At 42.9% G+C, this 21,485-nt stretch overlaps 1 protein-coding gene across 1 annotated transcript in view; it reads left to right on the top strand.

The window, feature by feature from the left end:
• Positions 1–4,026, top strand: part of LOC138638133 (carboxypeptidase N subunit 2-like) — a 28,920-nt gene extending 24,894 nt beyond the window's left edge. The window contains exon 2 of the mRNA XM_069727173.1: positions 1,027–4,026. Coding sequence (XP_069583274.1) covers positions 1,034–3,445 — 2,412 coding nt within the window. The 5' untranslated portion in view covers positions 1,027–1,033 and the 3' untranslated portion in view covers positions 3,446–4,026. The remainder of the gene's footprint in view (positions 1–1,026) is intronic.
• The last annotated feature ends 17,459 nt before the right edge of the window (positions 4,027–21,485 follow it).

Here is a 21,485-nt window from a genome sequence, read left to right as displayed (position 1 = left end):
TCTCTGCTGTCAATTTTACAACGGATGAAACGGAAGGCCATCCGTCACAATCCGTTGCTAATACAAGTCTATGAGAAAAAAATGGATCCAGCAGAAACATTTGCTGGATACGTTTTTTTCACAAAATGACGCATTGTGATGGAAAAAGAAAGACGGAAGTGTGAAAGAGGCCTTATTCAATGACGCAGTATAAATGACTGAATTTGAGTGTGAAAAAATTGCAGCATGCACTAGTTTCGTCCGTAAATCAGATGAGATGTGCCTATTCAAGTCTATGGATGCTCAAAAAAAATCAGATTCCATACGGAGCCACAGTATAACATATGATTTTTACTAATTCATTGCATTTCTGTAACATAGGAAACTATAAGTGATTCATAGCTGCTGCTGTAATAATCCACTTGCATACAGACTGCACACAGATGACAAATGAGAAAAAATTGTCCAAGTGTTCTAGATGAAACTCTGAACGATTTTTTACATGCTCGCATGAACCTACAGGTTCATGATGGCAGAGCTATAAAGCAATTTATAAATTATGTAGTTAACAAAACCAATTCACATAGTGCACAGCAAGAAATCCACCGAATGCCCTGTACACTCCGAAATGTCATGAGTTACATCCACCCCCCAAAATGCAGCAAAATGTGGACTTTATCTTAGATTTTGGTGGAGATTTATGATTCAACTGTGTAAAATGTATGAGTTGTTCAAAAGGGATGCCAACCTAAATTTTTGTGTATTCTGGAAAAAATCACTGAACATTATTTATGAATACTATGGAAAACAAAAATAAACTATTAAGAATAAAATTAGTATTCCTTCCTACATTTGCAGTAATTATAGAAATCTGTAAAATGATGATCAATTTTTCCAACCTTTAAAAAAAATCATTAACATTGCAATTTTTTTAAATGAAGAAAATCTATAAGTTTTACAGACCGTCCAGAAATGCGTGAATGGTTGGCAACTCTATATGTAAAGCAGACCTAAGACCTAACACTCTATTTTTATTTTCTTTTACAGACATAAAATGCATTTGATTTTACACCTTCTGGCATTACTTGGAGCAATTAATGTGACATTTTCTTCAACTACAAACTGTCAAGTTGTGTATGACTGCCCCAAAGATTACCAGGAAGTCTTCATGAAGGAAACCATCACCGACGTACCTAAATCCATAAGCCCAAAAACAACGGAAATCTTCTTAGTGCAAACAGGAATTTCGACTATCAGAAAAGATGCATTCAAATACATGGGTCACTTGGAAAAAATATACTTCATGAATAATAAAATTAGCGAAATAGAAGTTGGTGCCTTTTATAACTTACAAAACCTTTCTGAATTGGAGTTATCTGCAAATGCAGATTTGCATGCAATAAAGACTGGAATCTTCAGCAATCTTACCAATCTGAGGAAGCTGGTTCTTAAATACAACAACATTAGTTCTTTGGGCCAAGGAATTTTTGATGACCTGCACAATTTGGAAGAACTCTACTTAAATCTCAATAAATTATCTTCTTTTCCCCCAGGCATTTTTGATGCACTTGGTAAACTCAAAATATTGCATCTAGCAAAAAATAAACTGACTCAGTTACCTGTGGACATATTCAGTAAATTACTTAACCTAAAAGTCCTTCGTCTCTATGAAAATGAGCTCACAGAACTTCCTCAAGGATTGGTGGACAATAATAAAAATCTAACGGAATTTAATATGTATAACAACAGAATAAAACTGTGGCCCCCAAATTTTTTATCTAATTTAGCAAATCTTGAAAAATTGCTTTTGGATGGAAATCTATTAGAGGAGCTTCCAAATAAAATGTTATTTGGGTTAAATAAAATAAAGCAACTCAAAATGAATGCAAATAAACTGAAAATGCTTCCAGATGAGATAACTGATGGTATAAATGTTATAGAACTTGATCTGAGCCAGAATGAATTAACTGATATTCCAGCTACTGCATTCAATAACTTTAGGTCTTTGAAAAAGTTAGTGCTTTCCTCAAACCAAATCACTATGCTAAACAAGGAAATATTCTTAGATCTCGGGAGGTTAACAGAACTCAATATGGAACATAATTATCTCAGCAGCTTACAAGATGATGTGTTCTCATCCCTACCAGTGTTAAAGACTTTAAGATTGAATAACAACAAGTTCACCATCATGCCTAAACCAATTGATTCAGTGCTTAAACTTACTACTATATATTTAAGGAATAATTCTTGGAATTGTGACTGTAACCTTAAAGATTTTCACAACTGGATTAATGATAACAAACAAAAAGTGAAAGACATTAAGGACATATTGTGTGAATCACCAGATAACTTCAAAGGAAGTGTAATCATCTCTCTAAAGTTTGATGAACTCATTTGTTTAACAACTCCTAGGACATCTCTAGCCACCACTAAAGCACCCATTATCACAACTCAGCCAACAACTATTCTCACAACTCTGCAGGTCACTACTGTAAGGCCTCAAACAACTGTATTGCCTACAACACTTAAAACAACAATTCTTTACACCACTCTTCTGCCAACTACTACTCGAAAAACTACTGTTATCCCAACCACCACCATTACAACAACAGAGCTTACAACAGGTTTTACAACTTTGAGCATTTTAACACCTCAAGAAACAACTTTTATCACAACAACAACCAAAAAAGTCACAACATCACAGATGACAACAACTATGGCAACCACAGAACAGACAACCCCACAACCTACAACAACTTTAAAATCTACAGCACCTCAAAAAACAACCCTAATACAAACTACTACGAGAGAACTAACAACACCACAAGCTACAACACTCATGGCAACCTCAAAACTTACAACCACCCAAACTACAACAATGAAACTATCAACAATTCAAGCGACAACATCTCTGCCAACTACAATCATGGAAACAACAAGCAATCATCAAACTACATCAACTGTCTATACTACACACACTGAAGCAGCCACAACATTGTCTACACCATCTACATTTGCAAGCACTCCAAGGGAACTAACTAGTTTATTTACTACACAGAAGACAACTACAAGTGTCTCTTCTACATGTATTCCAACATCACAGACTTCAACACAGGGTGCCACATTACCCACAACAGCAATCTTCTTTATCAATGCCATTTCTACAGAAAGCAACTTAAGTGCATCAAGTACTATGACAACCACCGAGATAATTAGTGATGGTGAAAAATACGTACTACCTTCATCAGAAAAGTCACAGTTAAAAGACAATCTTCTCTTTGGATCTAGAATTCATCACTGTCAGTTCCTTTTTGTCTCCTACCTAACTTTATTATGTATTGAACTCTGCACTACATTTTTTTTAATAATATTTACTTACACTCTGCATAAATCTATACGTAGTGTAAAAATACCAGTGCTCCCTGTAAGGCTGGTGCATATGTATAGTAAAAAAGAGAAGACTTAGGCACACTTACTAAGCAATGTGATTATAGAGACCATGAAAGGAACCGTAAAGCTCTCTATGAAAATAATTTATAGTGACATTAATGTAGGTGTGTAGCCTAAAGCTGGTGTATGCCAGTTGGAATTTATATAACTGTATGAAAAATATGTATTGGGACACCTACAGGAGCTTTCATGACATCCCATTCCAAATGCATAGGCATTAATATGGAGTTGGTCCATCCTCTAGCGCTAAAAAAAGCTTCCAAGTGTGGCTGAGATTTTTGCCCATTCATCCTCATTTGTGAGATCAGACACTGTAGTTGGCCAAAGGGCCTGGCTCACAATTGCTATCTAATTTATCCCAAAGGTGTGAGATAGGGTTCAGGTCAAGGCTCTGTGCAGGTCAGTAAAGTTCTTCCACATCAACCTCCCAAAACTATTCCTTTATGGACCTTGCTTTGGGCACTGGGGCACAATCGTGCTCGAAAAAAATGGCCTTCCTCAGAATGTTCTCATGAAGTCGAAGCAAATAATGGCACAAAATATCTTGGTATGCTGAACCACTAAGATTTTGTTTAGCAGGAACTAAGACCAATGCGGAAAAAAAATACCATATATACCTCCTGTACAGTTGGCACAATATAGTCGGTGGTGAACTCTATCCTGGCATTTACCAAACCCAGACTTGTTTACCATAGTGTCAGATAGCGAACAGTGATTTGTCACAGCACAGTTTCACTGCTCTAGAATCCAGTGGTGGCGTCCTTGATATCACTTCATCCAATGTTTGTCATTGTGCTTGGAGATGTTAGGGTACCGTCACACTATACCATTTCGATCGCTACGACGGTACGATTCGTGACGCTCCAGCGATATCGTTACGATATCGCTGTGTCTGACACGCAGCAGCGATCAGGGATCCTGCTGAGAATCGTACGTCGTAGCAGATCGTATGGAACTTTCTTTCATCGCTGGATCTCCCGCTGTCATCGCTAGATCGGTGTGTGTGACACCGATCTATCGATCTAGCGATGCGATCCAGCGATGCGTTCGCTTGTAACCAGGGTAAACATCGGGTAACTAAGCGCAGGGCCGCGCTTTGTAACCCGATGTTTACCCTGGTTACAAGCGTAAAACTAAAAAAAAACAAACAGCACATACTTACATTCTGGTGTCCGTCAGGTCCCTTGCCGTCTGCTTCCCGCACTGTGACTGCCGGCCGTAAAGTGAAAGCAGAGCACAGCGGTGACGTGCTTTCACTTTCACTTTACGGCCGGCAGTCACAGTGCGGGAAGCAGACGGCAAGGGACCTGACGGACACCAGAATGTAAGTATGTGCTGTTTGTTTTTTTTTAGTTTTACGCTTGTAACCAGGGTAAACATCGGGTTACTAAGCGCGGTCCTGCGCTTATTTACCCGATGTTTACCCTGGTTACCCAGGGACCTCGGCATCGTTGGTCGCTGGAGAGCTGTCTGTGTGACAGCTCCCCAGCGACCACGCTACGATTTACCTACGATCACGGCCAGGTCATATCGCTGGTTGTGATCGTAGGTAAATCGTATAGTGTGACGGTACCCTAAGACTTTAATGCAGCTACTCAGACATTTAAATCCATGATGTTAAAGCTTCTAACATACAGATTTTGTGAGTCAGCAGGAAAGTGATGACTTTCATGCCCTATGTGCCTCAGTAATCGGCAACCCTGCTCTGTAACTTTACATGGTCGCCACCAATGTTGTGGTTCCCCAACTTTTCTACTTTTCACTAATAGCATTTTCAGTTGATCGTGGAATATTTAGAAGGGAAAAAATTTTCTTGATCTGACTTGTTGCTATAGTGGCATACTATTATACTAACATGGTTGAAGTATGTGAACTCTTTAGAAAGACCCATTCTTTTCACAAATGTTTGTAAAATGTTTGTAAAGCAAGGCAGACTGGTGGATATTATACACCTTTGACAGTAGGACTAAAAACCTTATTAAGATATAGTGTCCAACACTTCTGTCCATAAAGTGTATGAGCTGACTCAGTGCTATACAGTAAAGACTCAAAGTGCACAATAAGCCACAAGGGAAAAAAAGAATCACTGACGATTGCATGGCTTTACCCTCTGTCCCTAAAGCTGGTCATACACATATTATATGTGTTAGCAAGATTTTGGTTTAATTGCTATTTCCTCACCTTCAATATATGCCAAAAGTGAGAGGGAGACAAGCATCTGCTTGATATTTCTTACAGAGCCCAATCTACCAGTGGAAGCTTTGTACAACGGGATTGGCATTGAACATGTTCCATCCTGATCCTAACACAATTCGGTAAGCAACTTTGCCCATTCTATTGATTGCAGATCCTTTCAACATCTCCAAGATCTTACTTAATCTAATGTACATAGCTTAAAAAGAGCAATAAATGCCTGGTTTGTGGGATTTCTGATAAAAGTTATAATATACACTAGTTTTCATGTCCACACAGTGTTTTGTGCCCAATATGTGAAGAAATGTAAGACTAATGATCTGATCCAGTAATACTGGGATTGTTCACTTTGGTCCTAAGGAAGGGACTAGATTGAATTAGAGGAGGCTGATTCATTAGGGAGAAACATGCCTCTAAAGGTACCGTCACACTATACGATTTACCTACGATCACGACCAGCGATACGACCTGGCCGTGATCGTAGGTAAATCGTAGTGCCAGGTCCCTTGCCGTCTGCTTCCCGCACTGACTGACTGCCGGCCGTAAAGTGAAAGCACAGCACAGCGGTGACGTCACCGCTGTGCTCTGCTTTCAGTTTACGGCCGGCAGTCACAGTGCGGGAAGCAGACGGCAAGGGACCTGACGGACACCGGAATGTAAGTATGTGCTGTTTGTTTTTTTTACATTTACGCTTTTAACCAGGGTAAACATCGGGTTACTAAGCGCGGCCCTGCACTTAGTAACCCGATGTTTACCCTGGTTACAAGCGAACGCATCGCTAGATCGCATCGCTAGATCGCTAGATCGGTGTCACACACACCGATCTAGCGATGACAGCAGGAGATCCAGCGACGAAAGAAAGTTCGAAACGATCTGCTACGACGTACGATTCTCAGCAGGATCCCTGATCGCTGCTGCGTGTCAGACACAGCGATATCGTAACGATATCGCTGGAACGTCACGAATCGTACCGTCGTAGCGATCGAAATGGCACTGTGTGACGGTATCCTAAATGAAGCAAGCACAACTTCCAAGGGGTGTGTGCTTCCACCACATCTGGTAATGTTAGACAGACCCTAGTCATAACCAAGCTCAGCTCATTTTGGCAGAGCTGGCTAAGACTGGTGTCATAATGCCAAAGGTTGCAACATTTTTTTGCGCATCTTCACATTTTGCAAACGATTTTATACCAGAAAACTGATGTAAAACGCTTTAATGGATCAGCCCCTAAGATTTTATAGTAACAGAAACAGACCAAATATTAGGCACATGAGAGATTTCATGATAGCATAAAATAAAATATTGTTTATGATGTGTAATGAAATGTTTAAAGTATGAATAAAAATATATATTGTGTGACAGCTTGCACTTTGTATAGTATTGTAAGAATGGTCTTTTTGATGTGGCATGTGCAGATCCCTTATCCCATTATATTTGACTTGTGAACAATCCTTTATATTACATTGTTCACCATATGCATCTCCTGTGCTCATAGTACCCATCACACAATGCTATGAAAATAAGGTAGGAGATTAAGGTTGGCCTCACAATTTTGCACACAATTTGCAATTTTGAGACAGATCACTGGTTTCAAGACCCAAATTAAGATTCCTATAGGCATATATGAGGCTTTTAGGTCAATAACCCTGAAGTCTCTCCTGGAATTGTGAACTGCACATAGGCCCCAACTTATCCAAGCAAGTATGCTAGAATTCTGATATAAATTGTAAATTGAAAAATAGCTACATTTTGGCTTAACAAAGCGCTGCGCTAAATTTTTGTACCATTTGCCTTTGGTGTTCTTATGCCCATTTTGCCCATATCCACCCATATTGGGATTTATGAAGCGCTGTCTAATTCATAATGAGCTGAGGCTTTCCTTATATCAGAAACCTTAGTCCAGTCCCTCCCCAGGCTCTGTGCATGGTGGCGTATAACACTTTTTAGACACTCTTGATTCAATAAGAGGTGTGCTCCTCTTAATAAATCAGAAGCATCTGACTCCAACACACCCCTCATCAAGATTAGCGTGAACATTGCCGGTCTTGATGAATCAAAGCCACAGATTGTAAAATTATGTGTGAAGCCGGCCTTATTGACAGGTATAATTTAGTGGATGGCTAACTAAATGAGATATTAGAGTGCTTTCTGTGTCCCTTGTAGTGGATTGGATAGAATGCAGAATATTCATAAAAATCACAGCGACTTTCCTGTGTATCATTGGAAAATGTTTGCCTATTGTTAATGGCTGCACAGTAGTGTTGAGCATTCCGATACCGCAAGTATCGGGTATCGGCCGATATTTGCGGTATCGGAATTCCGATACCGAGTTCCGATATTTTTGCGATATTGGGAATCGGTATCGAGAAGAAGAATCATGTGTAAAATAAAGAATAAAAATAAAAAATATTGATATACTCACCCTCAGACGCGCCCTGGTTGTAACCGCTGCAACCGCCATGCTTCCCTTCCTAAGAATGAGCGCCTGAAGGACCTGCGATGACGTCGCGGCTTGTGATTGGTCATGTGAGCGGTCACGCGACCAATCACAAGCTGCGACGTCATCGAAGGTCCTTCACGCGCTCATTCTTAGGAAGGGAAGCATGGCGGATGCAGCGGTTACAACCAGGGCGCATCCGAGGGTGAGTATATCAATATTTTTTTTTTTTATTCTTTATTTTACACATGAATATGGATCCCAGGGCCTGAAGGAGAGTTTCCTCTCCTTCAGACCCTGGGAACCATTACAGGATACATTCCGATATTTGTGTCCCATTGACTTGTATTGGTATCGGATATCGGTATCGGCGATATCCGATATTTTTAGGATATCGGCCGATACAATCCGATACCGATACTTTCAAATATTGGAAGGTATCGCTCAACACTACTGCACAGTTGTGTAGAAATAATAAGTCAAGTGTGCGATATGTGTACTCCCAACAACATTATGACTAAATTGGCGTGACCTCATACAATGCATTTGTAAATGCTGTAATTAGAGTGTGTAAGTGATTCAAGAATGCTGTGGGCTCAGTCACCAAGCTTCCTGTAGAATCGCCCAGCTGATCAGTTATGTCATGGTCTTCAAATTCTAGCTGGACTAGTGCAGAACCTAAAGACCTCTTCCTCAGTCACATTTATGAACTGCTTGCAAAACTTCCTGCCATTTCATACATACATTTCTGTAGCTGCTTTTTACTGTCCCATGTTCAACTTTTCTCACCACCTCCTTTCTGTTGTCCTATACCCCACTCTTGGGCCAGACTTTTAAAAATCACCGGATGACAGCAGGAGAACCTAAACTCAAATCTAGTGGAGGTTATTTCTGGTCTATTCCCATGCACTCCTTCCCACCCACACGGTATACGCTTCAGGATTTCATCCTTTTTTGTGTCGTCCTCCTCCACCACCATATCAACAGGGTGATCATGCTACCCTCTCTATACATTTTTAAGGGTGTTTATGATGCTCCATTGACAAGTTTTAGAGGACTGCCTTTAACATTCTTTTATGTGTATGTATACCCTCCAGGGGTAAATGTTTTTTAGCCCATACACTTAGTGCATGGGCATTACCAGTCTAGAAAACCCACTCCTTAATAATGGGAAAAAAATGTTTTCTGAGGCCCTCCACTACGTCTCTTCAAAGTGGTATTGGGAGTGCCAGCTTCTAATTTTTGGCATCCCTTGCACTTAGTACATACCCTTTACCAGTGTAGGAGATCCACTCCTTAGCAAAGGGAAAACTGCTTTTCAGTGGATCCAACTTCTAGTTGAGGGAAATATTTTTGAAACCAAAAGAACCTATGGGTTCTATTAGTATATGATACAGTGCCTTGCTGTGGGCTGTCAGGTGGTCGTCACATAGGGAGTTCTCACACTGCATACAGGATTTCACAGCTTGGACAGGAGAGTTTGAGCAGTAAGTACAGAAGATCCTGGTCTCCTCCATATCAGGCTGAGTAGATGTGAAACGCTCCACTGTATTCCCCAGCAAGGTTGATGAAATAACAGTCCTTGATGCTGCTAAATTAAGCTAATCACTTTTTTTCAAGACTAATTCAAATAGATTCTATTCTGTTATGATAATATCGATCTCATATGCACTTTGACCACAGTGAGGTGTGGCAGTAGGAATAGCGTATGAGAGGCATCTAGTCAGGGATTATTACCTTATAAATTCTAAGCCTTGCTGCTGTTTTTTTTCCATGCACTTGTTGACCAATTAATGTTTTTTATGGTTTTCTGTACTCAGAAATTAATCAAAGCAGGCAAAATGAGTTTATTTGATGTGTCCATTTGAAGTTTCTAGCATCTGTATGTAAGAGGCAGTGGTAGGGGACTTTACGCTGGAGCTGGAATTACCACTTCTGAACTCTCCAGTGCTTTGCTTCCATCTATTTCTGGGTGCTTCTTGAAGTATGTTCGGGTTAATGTCCTGCTGGAAGACCAATGACCTATGATGCAAACCCAGATTTCTGGCCACAGACTCTACATTGCATACCCAAATCCTTTGGTAATCTTCACATTTCTTGATGCTTCGAACACAGTCAAGGCACCCAGGACCAGAGGAAGTAAAACAACCCCAAAATATCTTTGAACCTCCATCATACTATGTTCTTTTATTTGTAGGCCTCAATCCATTTACAGTAAACAGTAGAATGATGTGCTTTACCAAAAAACTCTATCTTGGTCTTATCTGTCCCCAAGACACCTTCTGGTCCTCTAACAGTACAAAAGGCCCCCTGATGGTCCTTTACAAATAGTGATGACCTGAAAAGAAAAAAGTGACTTTTAATGTGTCTGACCATGTCTCACACACCACATGGCCAGATAAGGTATTAAAATTATAAAGTTACATTTCCTTTTGAATGTTTCTTCAACATTGAAAGCAATGCAAACATGCAAAAACACTGGGTGGGAATATTGCCCAAGGTGTGGAGCAACGCTTGTTTCTCTTATTTATTTTGTCTTATATACATATCATTATCCTGGAAAGAATGTTTCTTAACATTTTTTCCAGTCAAATCCATTTTAAGTCCGGTTTTGTATGTTATAAAGTGGCGTAATACTCTGACAACATTGTTTTCAGCACCAACCTTGTCTTCCACTTGCTGTTCCCATGCCATTTCAGCACTATTTCCATAGTTTTCAGCAATTTTTAGACCCACTTCAGACTATCAGTAGGGGCCACCGGAAAAATGGTCGATTTTCCCATTGACCTCCATTATACTTGTTACTTGGGTCAAGCACCCAAGCATTATGATTTGCTTGACTCGAATACCAGAGCATTTTAGCGCTCGCTCATCACTAATGAAAATGGATTTATTATAGCATTACAAGATACAACATATTGAAAGTTTATAAAAAAGTGAGAAACCACAAGATGCAGCACAATCCCACAAAATGTATAGTAGGAGGTAAGTAAGGCTAATATAGAGACATATAGAAATTTACCAGAAAATTGCTCTATTATGGTAATATATAACATAAGATAATTGGCATGAACAAGTATACATGGTACACATATAATCTAAAAATATAATCTACCGCATTTTTCTGACCATAAGACGCACTTTTTTCCTCCAAATTTGAGAGGAAAGTGTGGGTGCGTCTTATGGTAGGGATTAGGGTTGCGCGAAACGGGTCGAAAATTTTCAAAAGTCGCCGACTTTTGGCAAGGTCGGGTTTCATGAAACCCGACCCGACCCCTGTGTGGGGTCGGCCATGAAGTCGGCGATCTTTTGAATCTAGAATCGGAATTCCGATACCGATTCCCGATATGTTTAAGATATCGGGAATTGGTATCGGAATTCAGATTTAAGTGTAAAATAAAGAATTAAAATAAAAAATATCGCAATACTTACCCTCTGACGCGCCCTGGTACTAACCGGGAACCTTCCTTCCTTAGAATCAGCCTTCCAGGACCTTGCGGTGATGTCGCGGTGACGTCGCGGCTTGTGATTGGCCGCGCGGCCGCCCATGTGACCGCTCGCGCGACCAATCACAAGCCGCGACGTCACCGAAGGTCCTGGAAGGGCTGATTCTTAGGAAGGAAGGCTGTCGGAAAGAAGCAGGGCGCGTATATACCTAATATATCCAGGACCTTGCGGTGACGTCGCGCTGACATCGCGGCTTGTGATTGGCCGCGCGGCCGCCCATGGCCGCCTAATATTCCTATTAGGTATATACTCACCCTCGGACGCGCCCTGCTTCTTTCCGACAGCCTTCCTTCCTAAGAATCAGCCCTTCCAGGACCTTCGGTGACGTCGCGGCTTGTGATTGGTCGCGCGAGCGGTCACATGGGCGGCCGCGCGGCCAATCACAAGCCGCGACGTCACCGCGACATCACCGCAAGGTCCTGGAAGGCTGATTCTAAGGAAGGAAGGTTCCCGGTTAGTACCAGGGCGCGTCAGAGGGTAAGTATTGCGATATTTTTTATTTTAATTCTTTATTTTACACTAAAATATGGATCGCAGGGCCTGAAGGAGAGTTTCCGCTCCTTCAGACCCTGGGAACCATGGAAACCCAATGCACTGCATTGGGTTTCGAGTTTCGGCCGACCCCGACCCCGACTTTTTTTATAGGATCGGGCGATTTCACTCGACCCGACTTTTGAAAAAGTCGGGTTTCGTGAAACCCGACCCGATCCTATAAAAGTAAAGGTCGCTCAACCCTAGTAGGGATGTAACGTGGGGAGGGGGCAGCAGTGAGTGGGATTTCCCTGGGAGGCAGGAGGCAGAAAAATGTCCATGTGGGCTTCAGGAATCTGCTGGGGAAACCACATGGTCCCGATCATTAAAGTGCAGTGAATATTCATTAGCTGCTTCTCCACCCACCTGTCAGCTGAGTGGTGAGCCAGGAGCAGCAAATGAATACTCCTTCACAGGGACACACATGGTTTCCCCAGCCCTGGATTCCTGCAGCAGCTGGGGAGACCTGTGTGTCTGGTGGAGGAGGCAGCAGGGGCCAGAGGGGACAGGATCGCTGCATACCTGCCTGCCGGAGCTGTGCTGGATGGATGCGGAGTGCTCCAGCACAAGGACCTGTGTGATGTCATGAAGAGGGCAGGCTGGAGCATCACATGACAGCACAGAGCCCTCCCTCTTCTGATGTCATCACAGGTCCTGCAGACACCACACTACAATCTGCAAGCTAACTCCTGTGCTGTGGAGAGGCAACAAGAGGGAGCGCTCTGTGGTGTCATGGGATGGGATGCTCCAGCATTTTACCTCACCACAGTGTGGCTGGCTGCCACAATTAAAAGGTTAGTCACTACAACACACAGTAAAGCACTCTGCCACTTCTGTGGTAAACTATAACTCCCAGCATGCCATAGGTTCTGCAGGACATGCTGGGAGTTATAGTTCTCCCAATGGGATCTATTTTTCAGTGCTGGAGTGGTGCTTTAAATATAAGCCCTGTGCCCCCCTTTTTATACTCACCCTCCAGCATCTTCATACAGTACTTTACAGACACACTGGTCCCGCAGCACCATCTTCTACCTGCAGCTTCCAACATAATAACATACTATTATATATAATAACAACACATATAATAGTATGTTTATGTTATTAAATATTTTACCACCTTTTTTGCTTCAAATATATTATTCCCAATTTTCCACCTCTAAAACCTGGGTGCGTCTTATAGTCCGGTGCGTCTTATAGTCCGAAAAATACTCTATATATCTAACAAATGTTAAAAAAATTCTGATCTCAAATTTGATGCCAGAGAGGCATCCCGCTTGGTAAAATTCTCTCACCCATTTTTTTTCCAGGAAAATAAAAAACAAAATATTCCAACATGGCTTTTTTTTTTACAGAAGTTGTCCACTACTTGGACAGCTTCTTCTCATACCCCTTGCTTGAACCTTATAAAATAACAAAGCTTATACTCACCTCCTGTGCAGGCGCCAATCCTGTGGTGTCGGCACTCTGTCTTCAGGGTCTCCCATGCTGTGACATTTGACCTCTATTCCCAAACCAAATATCCCTTCCCCATCTGGATGTGACTTCAATGAACTCATATGACTTGTCCAACCTCAACTACCGTATATACCGTAACAGTTACAAAACTGCGACAGATAGTTAGCCGTAAACAAAAGTCTATCGAAGTTGAACAATTATCCTGTGCCATAATTTTGCTCAGAAACTCTCTTCTGAAACAAAAAGAAGTTCATGTTTGGCCTAAAGTTGGTTGTGGCACCTTGGTGTAGATTAAGTTTCTTAATTGCGGAACTCACAGGAAACGTGGCAGCAAATCTGGACATTCTGGACGCTAATGTTGGCAACAAACGTGGCCTGAAGCAGTCATTATGCCACACTATCTAACTACAGGCTCTATTTCAGCCTTGAGTGAATGTAGTGAGGTGCATGCAAGGTTACCCACTGCGGTGCAGTGGGCCTAAGTTTTCTTACCGACTACATAAACTGGCTCTGACTGAGCACTCCATCCCTCAGCATCTGACAGTTTTAATTACAGTAAGATCCTACCTTCCCATATAAATGTACGCTATTAGCCCATGAGAGGAGTCCCCACAGGATAGGTCCTATCAACAAGAATCACCTTTTTGCGACTGTCAGGTACATGCAAATTTGCCAATTTATGCTCTAAGTATTCTTAATTTTTCATATCTTCTAGTGCAGTAATGCAATTCAAATTTCATGTTTGCATGCTATACTGCTACAGAGTGCTACTTTATTTTGTTTGTTAGATATGGAGATGGCTACTCTTAGCAAGTGTCTGTACACACCTGATTTCTGTTTGGAAGTGATGGTCAATCTTTTGATATTTCTTACTCAACCTGGCCTGCTCGGGAAAAACAATTGGTGTATATGGACCGATGCAGGGCAGATGAATGGTACCTTTGATGAATGTCACTGAACTCCTCAGCGGTGTCCAACACCTCTCACGCTAGATCCTGGCCTTTTCCATCTGTCAGCAGTGTGGCTGGCAGAAATCTTCTCACATCTGGACAGGTTCTGGTCACGGAAACCATCAGCTCCACTTTGCAACTGCACTGGTCTCAGTGTTGTTTCCATGAGAGGATGTTGTTGGATTCCCCTCCAGCATGTCCTCTCCCTGATCTCAATAACTGTAGACTGCCCTTAGGATAGCCACATTTCCTGTTCCTGTGTTTCACCTAATTTCTCATTGTGTCTCCACAAAAACAACCAAAAGAAGAAAAATCCTCCACTATTATTGAAAAAAAAAACACCAAAACACAGGCAAAGATGCTTACCTGTCCAGGCCTCTAATCAAATGCACTATCAGAGCGCAGTGGACCCAAGTAAAGATGGCAACTACACAGGTGCAGTAATACCGATGAGGCAGCCAGCGTACAATCAGAGATTGGCCGCTTGGCACACCAGTGCAAACAAGAAATAATCTGTATGCGGCGATGTTCACACAGAAAATGCAGAGCATCTGGCTCACAGCCTATTAATGATGCCCTATGGCGGCCTGACCAGTGCCAACTATAATGCATCCTGCGTGAACAGAGGCCACAGTTTACAGAACCATCTGGGCCCAGCTGCACCTCGAAAAATAAATAAAGTGCACAAAAACACATAACAATATATGTGTATGTAAGGTATTAGTTGATATCATGGCCACAATACGTAAGCTGGCAACCCACGTCAAGGGTCCTCACAATTGCCAGTCCTACTCTAACAACAAAAACAACCAAAAGAGGAAAAATCCTCCACTTTTATTGAAAAACACCAAAACACAGGCAAAGATGCTTACCTGTCCAGACCTCTAAACAAATGCAAGCGGACCCAAGTAAAGATGGCAACTACACAGGTGCAGTAATACCGATGAGGCAGCCAGCCTACAGTCAGAGATTGGCCGCTTGGCACACCAGTGCAAACAAAAAATAATCTGCATGTAGCGATGTTCACACAGAAAACGCAGAGCATCTGGCTCACAGCCTATTAATGATGCCCTATGGCGGGCTGCCCAGTGATAACTATAATGCATCCAGTGTGAATAGAGGCCACAGTTTACAGAGCCATCTGGGCCCAGCTGCACCCCAAAAAATAAATTGGACAAAAACACATAACAATATATGTGTATGTAAGGTATTAGTTGATATTATGGCCACATGCCAGCTTACGTATTGTAAGCTGTCTGCATCATCGGTATTACTGCACCTGTGTAGTTGCCATCTTTACTTGGCTCCGCTGCACCCTGATAGTGCATTTGTTTAGAGGCCTGGACAGTTAAGCATCTTTGCCTGTGTTTTTACAGTCTTTCAGTAACGCTTAGGGAACAGCGACATCTTGTGACCGAATAAGAACATTACTTCAAAGAATCAAATCTCTTTACAACAGGTACAGCATTATACTGATGCTGACACACATCTCACACTTGTACACTGGTACACTGTACACTGTTGTCAAGTCTGACAAATTAAAGGAAAACTGTCAGCAGGTTACTTCTACCTCATCTGAGAGCAGCCAGATATAGGCAAAGAGATCCTAAATCCAATGATGTATTAATCCATTTCCTGAGTGCAGCAGTACTTCTGGCACAATCAGAGTTTTTAGATTTAGCAATGGTTAAGAACCAGTGTGGTTTGAAATGCGTCACATATGCATAATTTATAGTTCCCCCTTTTTTCCTCTATCATTTTTCCACTATTTTTATTCTATTTCATGATAAAATTTTTTAAAGATTTTCTATTAAATGTGAAATTTTAATATTTTTTTTCTATTTGGGATTGCTGGATTTTGTTTCCTTTTCTATTGCACTCCACCCAGCAACCAACTGGGAATCTATTATCCGTACTTCCCTCTGTGAATTTGTGGATTCATGAGCTGCGCTTGACACTATGAGTGATGATAAGTATCCCTTCTTTTTCACAAATAAAGTGCCTAAAACATAAAAAACCCTCCACAAATTTTAGTCACTCTTTAAATGCATTTACATTGGAACCGATTATCAGCCTTTCCAAACAGCCTTCCAGTCACCGATGTACGAGCGACACATTAGTTTGTTGAGTTAAATCATTTTTAAAAGGAATTTGTCACCACATTTGACCTATCTAAACTAAGAATATGAGCATACAGGTTATAGAATGCTGAAAAATGTGATATCTGTCTGCCTCTTATCAGATGCCTTGTTGCTAGTAAATCATCTTTTATCAGTTTATGTAAATGACCTCTTCCAGGCTATGGTGCAGGACAATGTCCAGAAGATAACTTTGCCTTCACACTTCACCTCCACACATCTCGCCTCCCATCAGTGTCACTCTACCTGTGACATCGGCTGCTCGAGAGTAAATTTTGCACATGTGCATTACTGTTCTCTTCTTTCTTCTGCAGTTTTCTGCCCTTCTTTGGGCACAGGCCTCAACCATCTTGTGCCCAGGTGCTGTCCCTAGTGTTGTAAGATATACAGTCTGCCTACGTTCCCCCTTGAAGACACATGTATTGTTATATTGTGCAACGTGTATTGAGCATACGTTATTAGTAATACATTGAATTTTGTCCAACAGTAGGGGGCAGTTAGGCTTAATGTTTGTGACTAGTCCAGAGTGGGAGGGGCTAAGGTAACAAGGACAGAGACAGTTTCCTGTCAGGAGATCAGATAGGGCCTAGCATGGAACAGAAGCAGCCCTAAGGTCTGACTAGTCAGCAGAGCTGCATAATGTCAGTGTCCCTGATGTGAGTTTAGACCAAGGCAGCAAATATTGAGAGCTGGAGTAGAGAAAAGAAAAGTGACAGAAGGACAGAGTGATGCACCAGAGATGGGTCATGGGACAAGATGCTTAGCTGTACGAGTTTACAAGTCAGAGAGGTAACAGGCTAAGATGGAACAGGGAATGCAAGACGAAGAGAGTGCCCTGGGCGGTAGTTCCAAGGCATCAGCAAGTAAAGAAGTTAAGTAACTGCCATACTAGTTCCCCTAAGGGAAAGGAGGATGCAGAACCACGGGTTGAAGTATAGGACACTCATTTATTGGATGGTGGTACCATTATTGGGGACTGTAGAGACACCCGGAGTACTGTGCATTGTGGTGATGAAGGTAGAGATCCTAGCTGAGGCAGAGGCAAGTGAAACTAGAGAAGGAAAGCAAAAAGTGTGTGTGAATGTAAGGGGGAGAAACTAACCAGGTTTGCCTCATCCGTAACGGGTCCAGAACCATCAGGTCTGTCACCTAGGATACAGGGGGAGAGCTTGGGGTGTCCTTGTTCTTGAGAGAAGGGGTGTGGCTAACCAGACAGATAATGCGCGTGCAGAAATTTTAACAGTTCAGGCGGGAAAGGCAAGCGTGCGAGAGTCCTGTCAGAGTAGGTCACCTGTGAGGTGACGGGGCAGCGCTGACTGCAGCCGGGGATGAGAGTTTGCTCTGACAGGAGACTGCTGACGCAGCCGACGATGCTGACAAGACCGCCCCGGCCGGGAGTACTGACTGTGAGAGGCAAGGTCTGTGTACGGGATACAAGCACTCATCGGTACACAACTGTGATGAAGAGCTGGAGGCTGATGAAGTGCCGAAGTTCCACTGATCTGCCAGTACGTTGGCGGCTACTAGGGAAACAGAACAGGCAGAAATTCCGGGGGGAGTGTTGTAGCATCCTCATGATGAGTGGGTACTGATTCAGCAGGAAGATGAAGACCTTGCCTGACTTCGGCAATGGGTGGCACTCAACCAACTGCCTACACGGTTCAATCGAACCCTCATACAAATGTAGCAAACCCTAGAAGATGGATTATGGCCAGATTATGTAGCAGAACTAGTGTGGGTGTATAACAATCGAGTACATCGTACCACCAGATACACGCCCTATACTCTGCTTTTCGGCTGGCCAGGAAAAGAAATCACTGAGTTGGAGCTTGACCCTAAGGAGGACAACCCAAGGACGGGGGTGTCAAGCTGGGTCCGAGGATATCGTCATCGACTACAGACTCTGAATCGTCTGGTTCAGATCCGTTTTCGAACGTTGGAACATACAGAAACGGCTCCTCTATGGGGAACAGCTCTACAGGCCGGCGGCAGGGTGTTAATCAGAGAGAAGCATCCTCGAAACAAATTAGATCATTGATGGGAAAAGACACCGTACCGTGTACGGTGACTAGTCAATTGTGAAGGACCTGTTTACGAAGTCTAGCCCAAAGGTATTGACAATACTTCTACTCGTGTTGTACACTGAAACATGTTACGCCCCTGCGTGTCTAAAGATCCTTTGCGAATAGAGAAAGAAAAGCAGGATGCCCTTGAGGATCCTCTACCCATTGCAAGTAATGAAGAAGATGACGAGTATGCTGAACCTACAGGGATAGAATCAGAAAAAGAACAGAAATCTGAGACTCCAGAGACTCCGTAAATTCCTACAAGGGCTGTTTCTCCAGGGCAGAGCGAACGACGTTCTAAACGTTCGACAGCAGGAAAACCCCCTAATCGATTTGACCAGGAAAATTTTATTTGGCTACAATGTGTTCAAAACATAAAAGAATATCAATGCCTCTTGCAGGAACTCTCGCCCATGGAATCGCGAGCACAAAGAGAGGGGGAATGTAAGAGGGAGAAACTTACCAGGTTTGCCTCATCTTTAATGGGTTTGTCACCTAGGATACAGGGGGAGAGCTTGGGGTGTCCCTGTGCTCGAGACAAGGGGGCGTGGCTTAGCAGACAGTTAATGCGCGTGCAGAAATTCAAACAGTTCAGGCAGGAAAGGCACGCGTATGAGAGTCCTGTCAGAGTAGATTAGCTGTGGGGCGATGGGGCGCGCTGACTGGAGCCGGGGACGAGAGGATGCGCTGACAGGAAACGACAGACGGGGTCCCGCTGAGACACCACAGATAACGCTGTCTTCACTAACACTGCTGTCCCCGCTTATATCGTGGACCTTTAAGAGACTGCTGACTCAACCGACGACGCTGACAAGACCGCCCCGGCCGGGTGTACTGACCGAGAGAGGCAAGGTCTGTGTACGGGATACAGGCGCTCATCAGTATGGCACAGCAGACCGAGCTGGCCATTATAGAGTGTATCGGGACAGCGTAAAAGCGACCAGCATTGTAGGGACTCTCACCGCTGAGGGAAGAGACTATTCCTCCTTCCTCCATTCATCCGTTGGGGCCACTGCCCATGATAATACCACAGACTATCACCGCCATTGCCAGGTTCATCAGAGGACATTGCCACCGCCAGGACCACCAGAGGACACCACCATCATCAGGACCACAGGAGGACACCATTAACATCAGGGAAGTTTCCCTCATTGTTTTCATAGAACTGTGACAGATCCTTTTTTTTGTCACATAATCTAAACGTCCTCAGTCATAGGCAGGAGCACACCCGTAGCTGATGCCCAAAGTGTTGAGTATTATTTGTATTATTCTCTCCTGTTTGTTAAAAATCTTTCCCCCTATTAGTTTTCTCTGTATTAGGTATAACCTTGATCCTTGTGTACATATCTCTCTACGAGGAGTAAATACTGTTTATTAAACCCCTTGTTAACCCTTGGTCTGCCTCCTGTCCATCACTGCATCCTGCAAACTGCTTATATGAAGATGCTCCATGTTCTAAAAAAATGTTTGTGAAGTTATGTGGCCGCTACCTATTGTACATAATTCCTGCCAAATTACCGTTCACTAAAAAACTGTTTATTGTTGACTGGTGGTCTCTCTCATTGAACCGCTCAACAGTTGAAGTCATCAGCATCATGTGACCCGCAAGGGTGTAGCGCCCCTATGGATAAAGCCCACACACCTGACCAGGATCTCCATCTTCATGTAGCATGCCAGACCGTGAAAGATAAGTACCTCGCCCACAATTACCATCCCGCGCCACATTACATAATCACGCTGGGAACACTGAGAACGGCACCTACTCAGAAGGCACTTGAATTTGATGCCTGTACCCATAGAAGGGTGAAAGACTGCGGAGGAAAGAAAAGAACAGTAATGCGCAAGCACAAAATTTCCTCTCGATTGAACAAAATTCCAGGGACCGAGTGACACTGATGGGAGGTGAGATTTATGCACATGAAGTGTGGAGACATTATCTTCTGTGCAACATCCTGCCCACAACCTGGAAGGGGTCATTTACATAAACAGATAGAAGATGTTTTTTCAGCACCCCCATGTAACTCTCACATACAGCCTGCATCCCACATATGTAACACCAATAGAGCCTATACCCCCAGATATAGTTTGCACCTCATATGTACCCACATAAAGCCTACACTCCCATATGCACACCCCATAGAGCCTGGATGCCCACAGATAGTATGTTCACCATATGTATTGCCCATAGAGCCTGGACCACCACATATACCTGAAGTAATATGTATTGCCCATATAGCCTGTACCCCTTTATGTACCCCCACATATAATCTGCATCCTTATTTGTATCCTAACATATAGCCTGAACCCCCATATGTACTCGCACATATAGCCTATAACCAATGTACCACAACATATAGCCTACACCCCCATATTTACCCCCACTTGTAGCCTGCGCCCCCATATCTCCCCCCACTTGTAGCCTGCATCCCCCATATGTACCCCCACTTGTAGTCTGCATCCCCATATGTACCCCCACTTGTAGCCTGAATTCCCCATATGTACTCCCACATGTAGCCTGCATCCCCATATGTATCCGCACATATAGCCTTCATCTCAATATGTACCTGAGCATATAGCCTGCATTTTCCATATGTACATCCACACATAGTCTGCACCCCCATATGTACCCCAACTCATAGCCTGCACCTCCATATGTACCCCTACATGTAGCTGGCATCCCCCATATGTACCCCCACATGTAGCCTTCCCCTACATATATACCCCTGCATATAGCCTGCCCCCACATGTAGCCTGCATTCCCCATATGTACCCCCACATG

This window comes from Ranitomeya imitator, chromosome 5 (assembly GCF_032444005.1).
Source record: "Ranitomeya imitator isolate aRanImi1 chromosome 5, aRanImi1.pri, whole genome shotgun sequence".
Lineage (NCBI taxonomy): Eukaryota > Metazoa > Chordata > Amphibia > Anura > Dendrobatidae > Ranitomeya > Ranitomeya imitator.
Note: the sequence above shows the minus strand (reverse complement) of the source record. Positions and strands in the feature narration are given on the sequence as shown.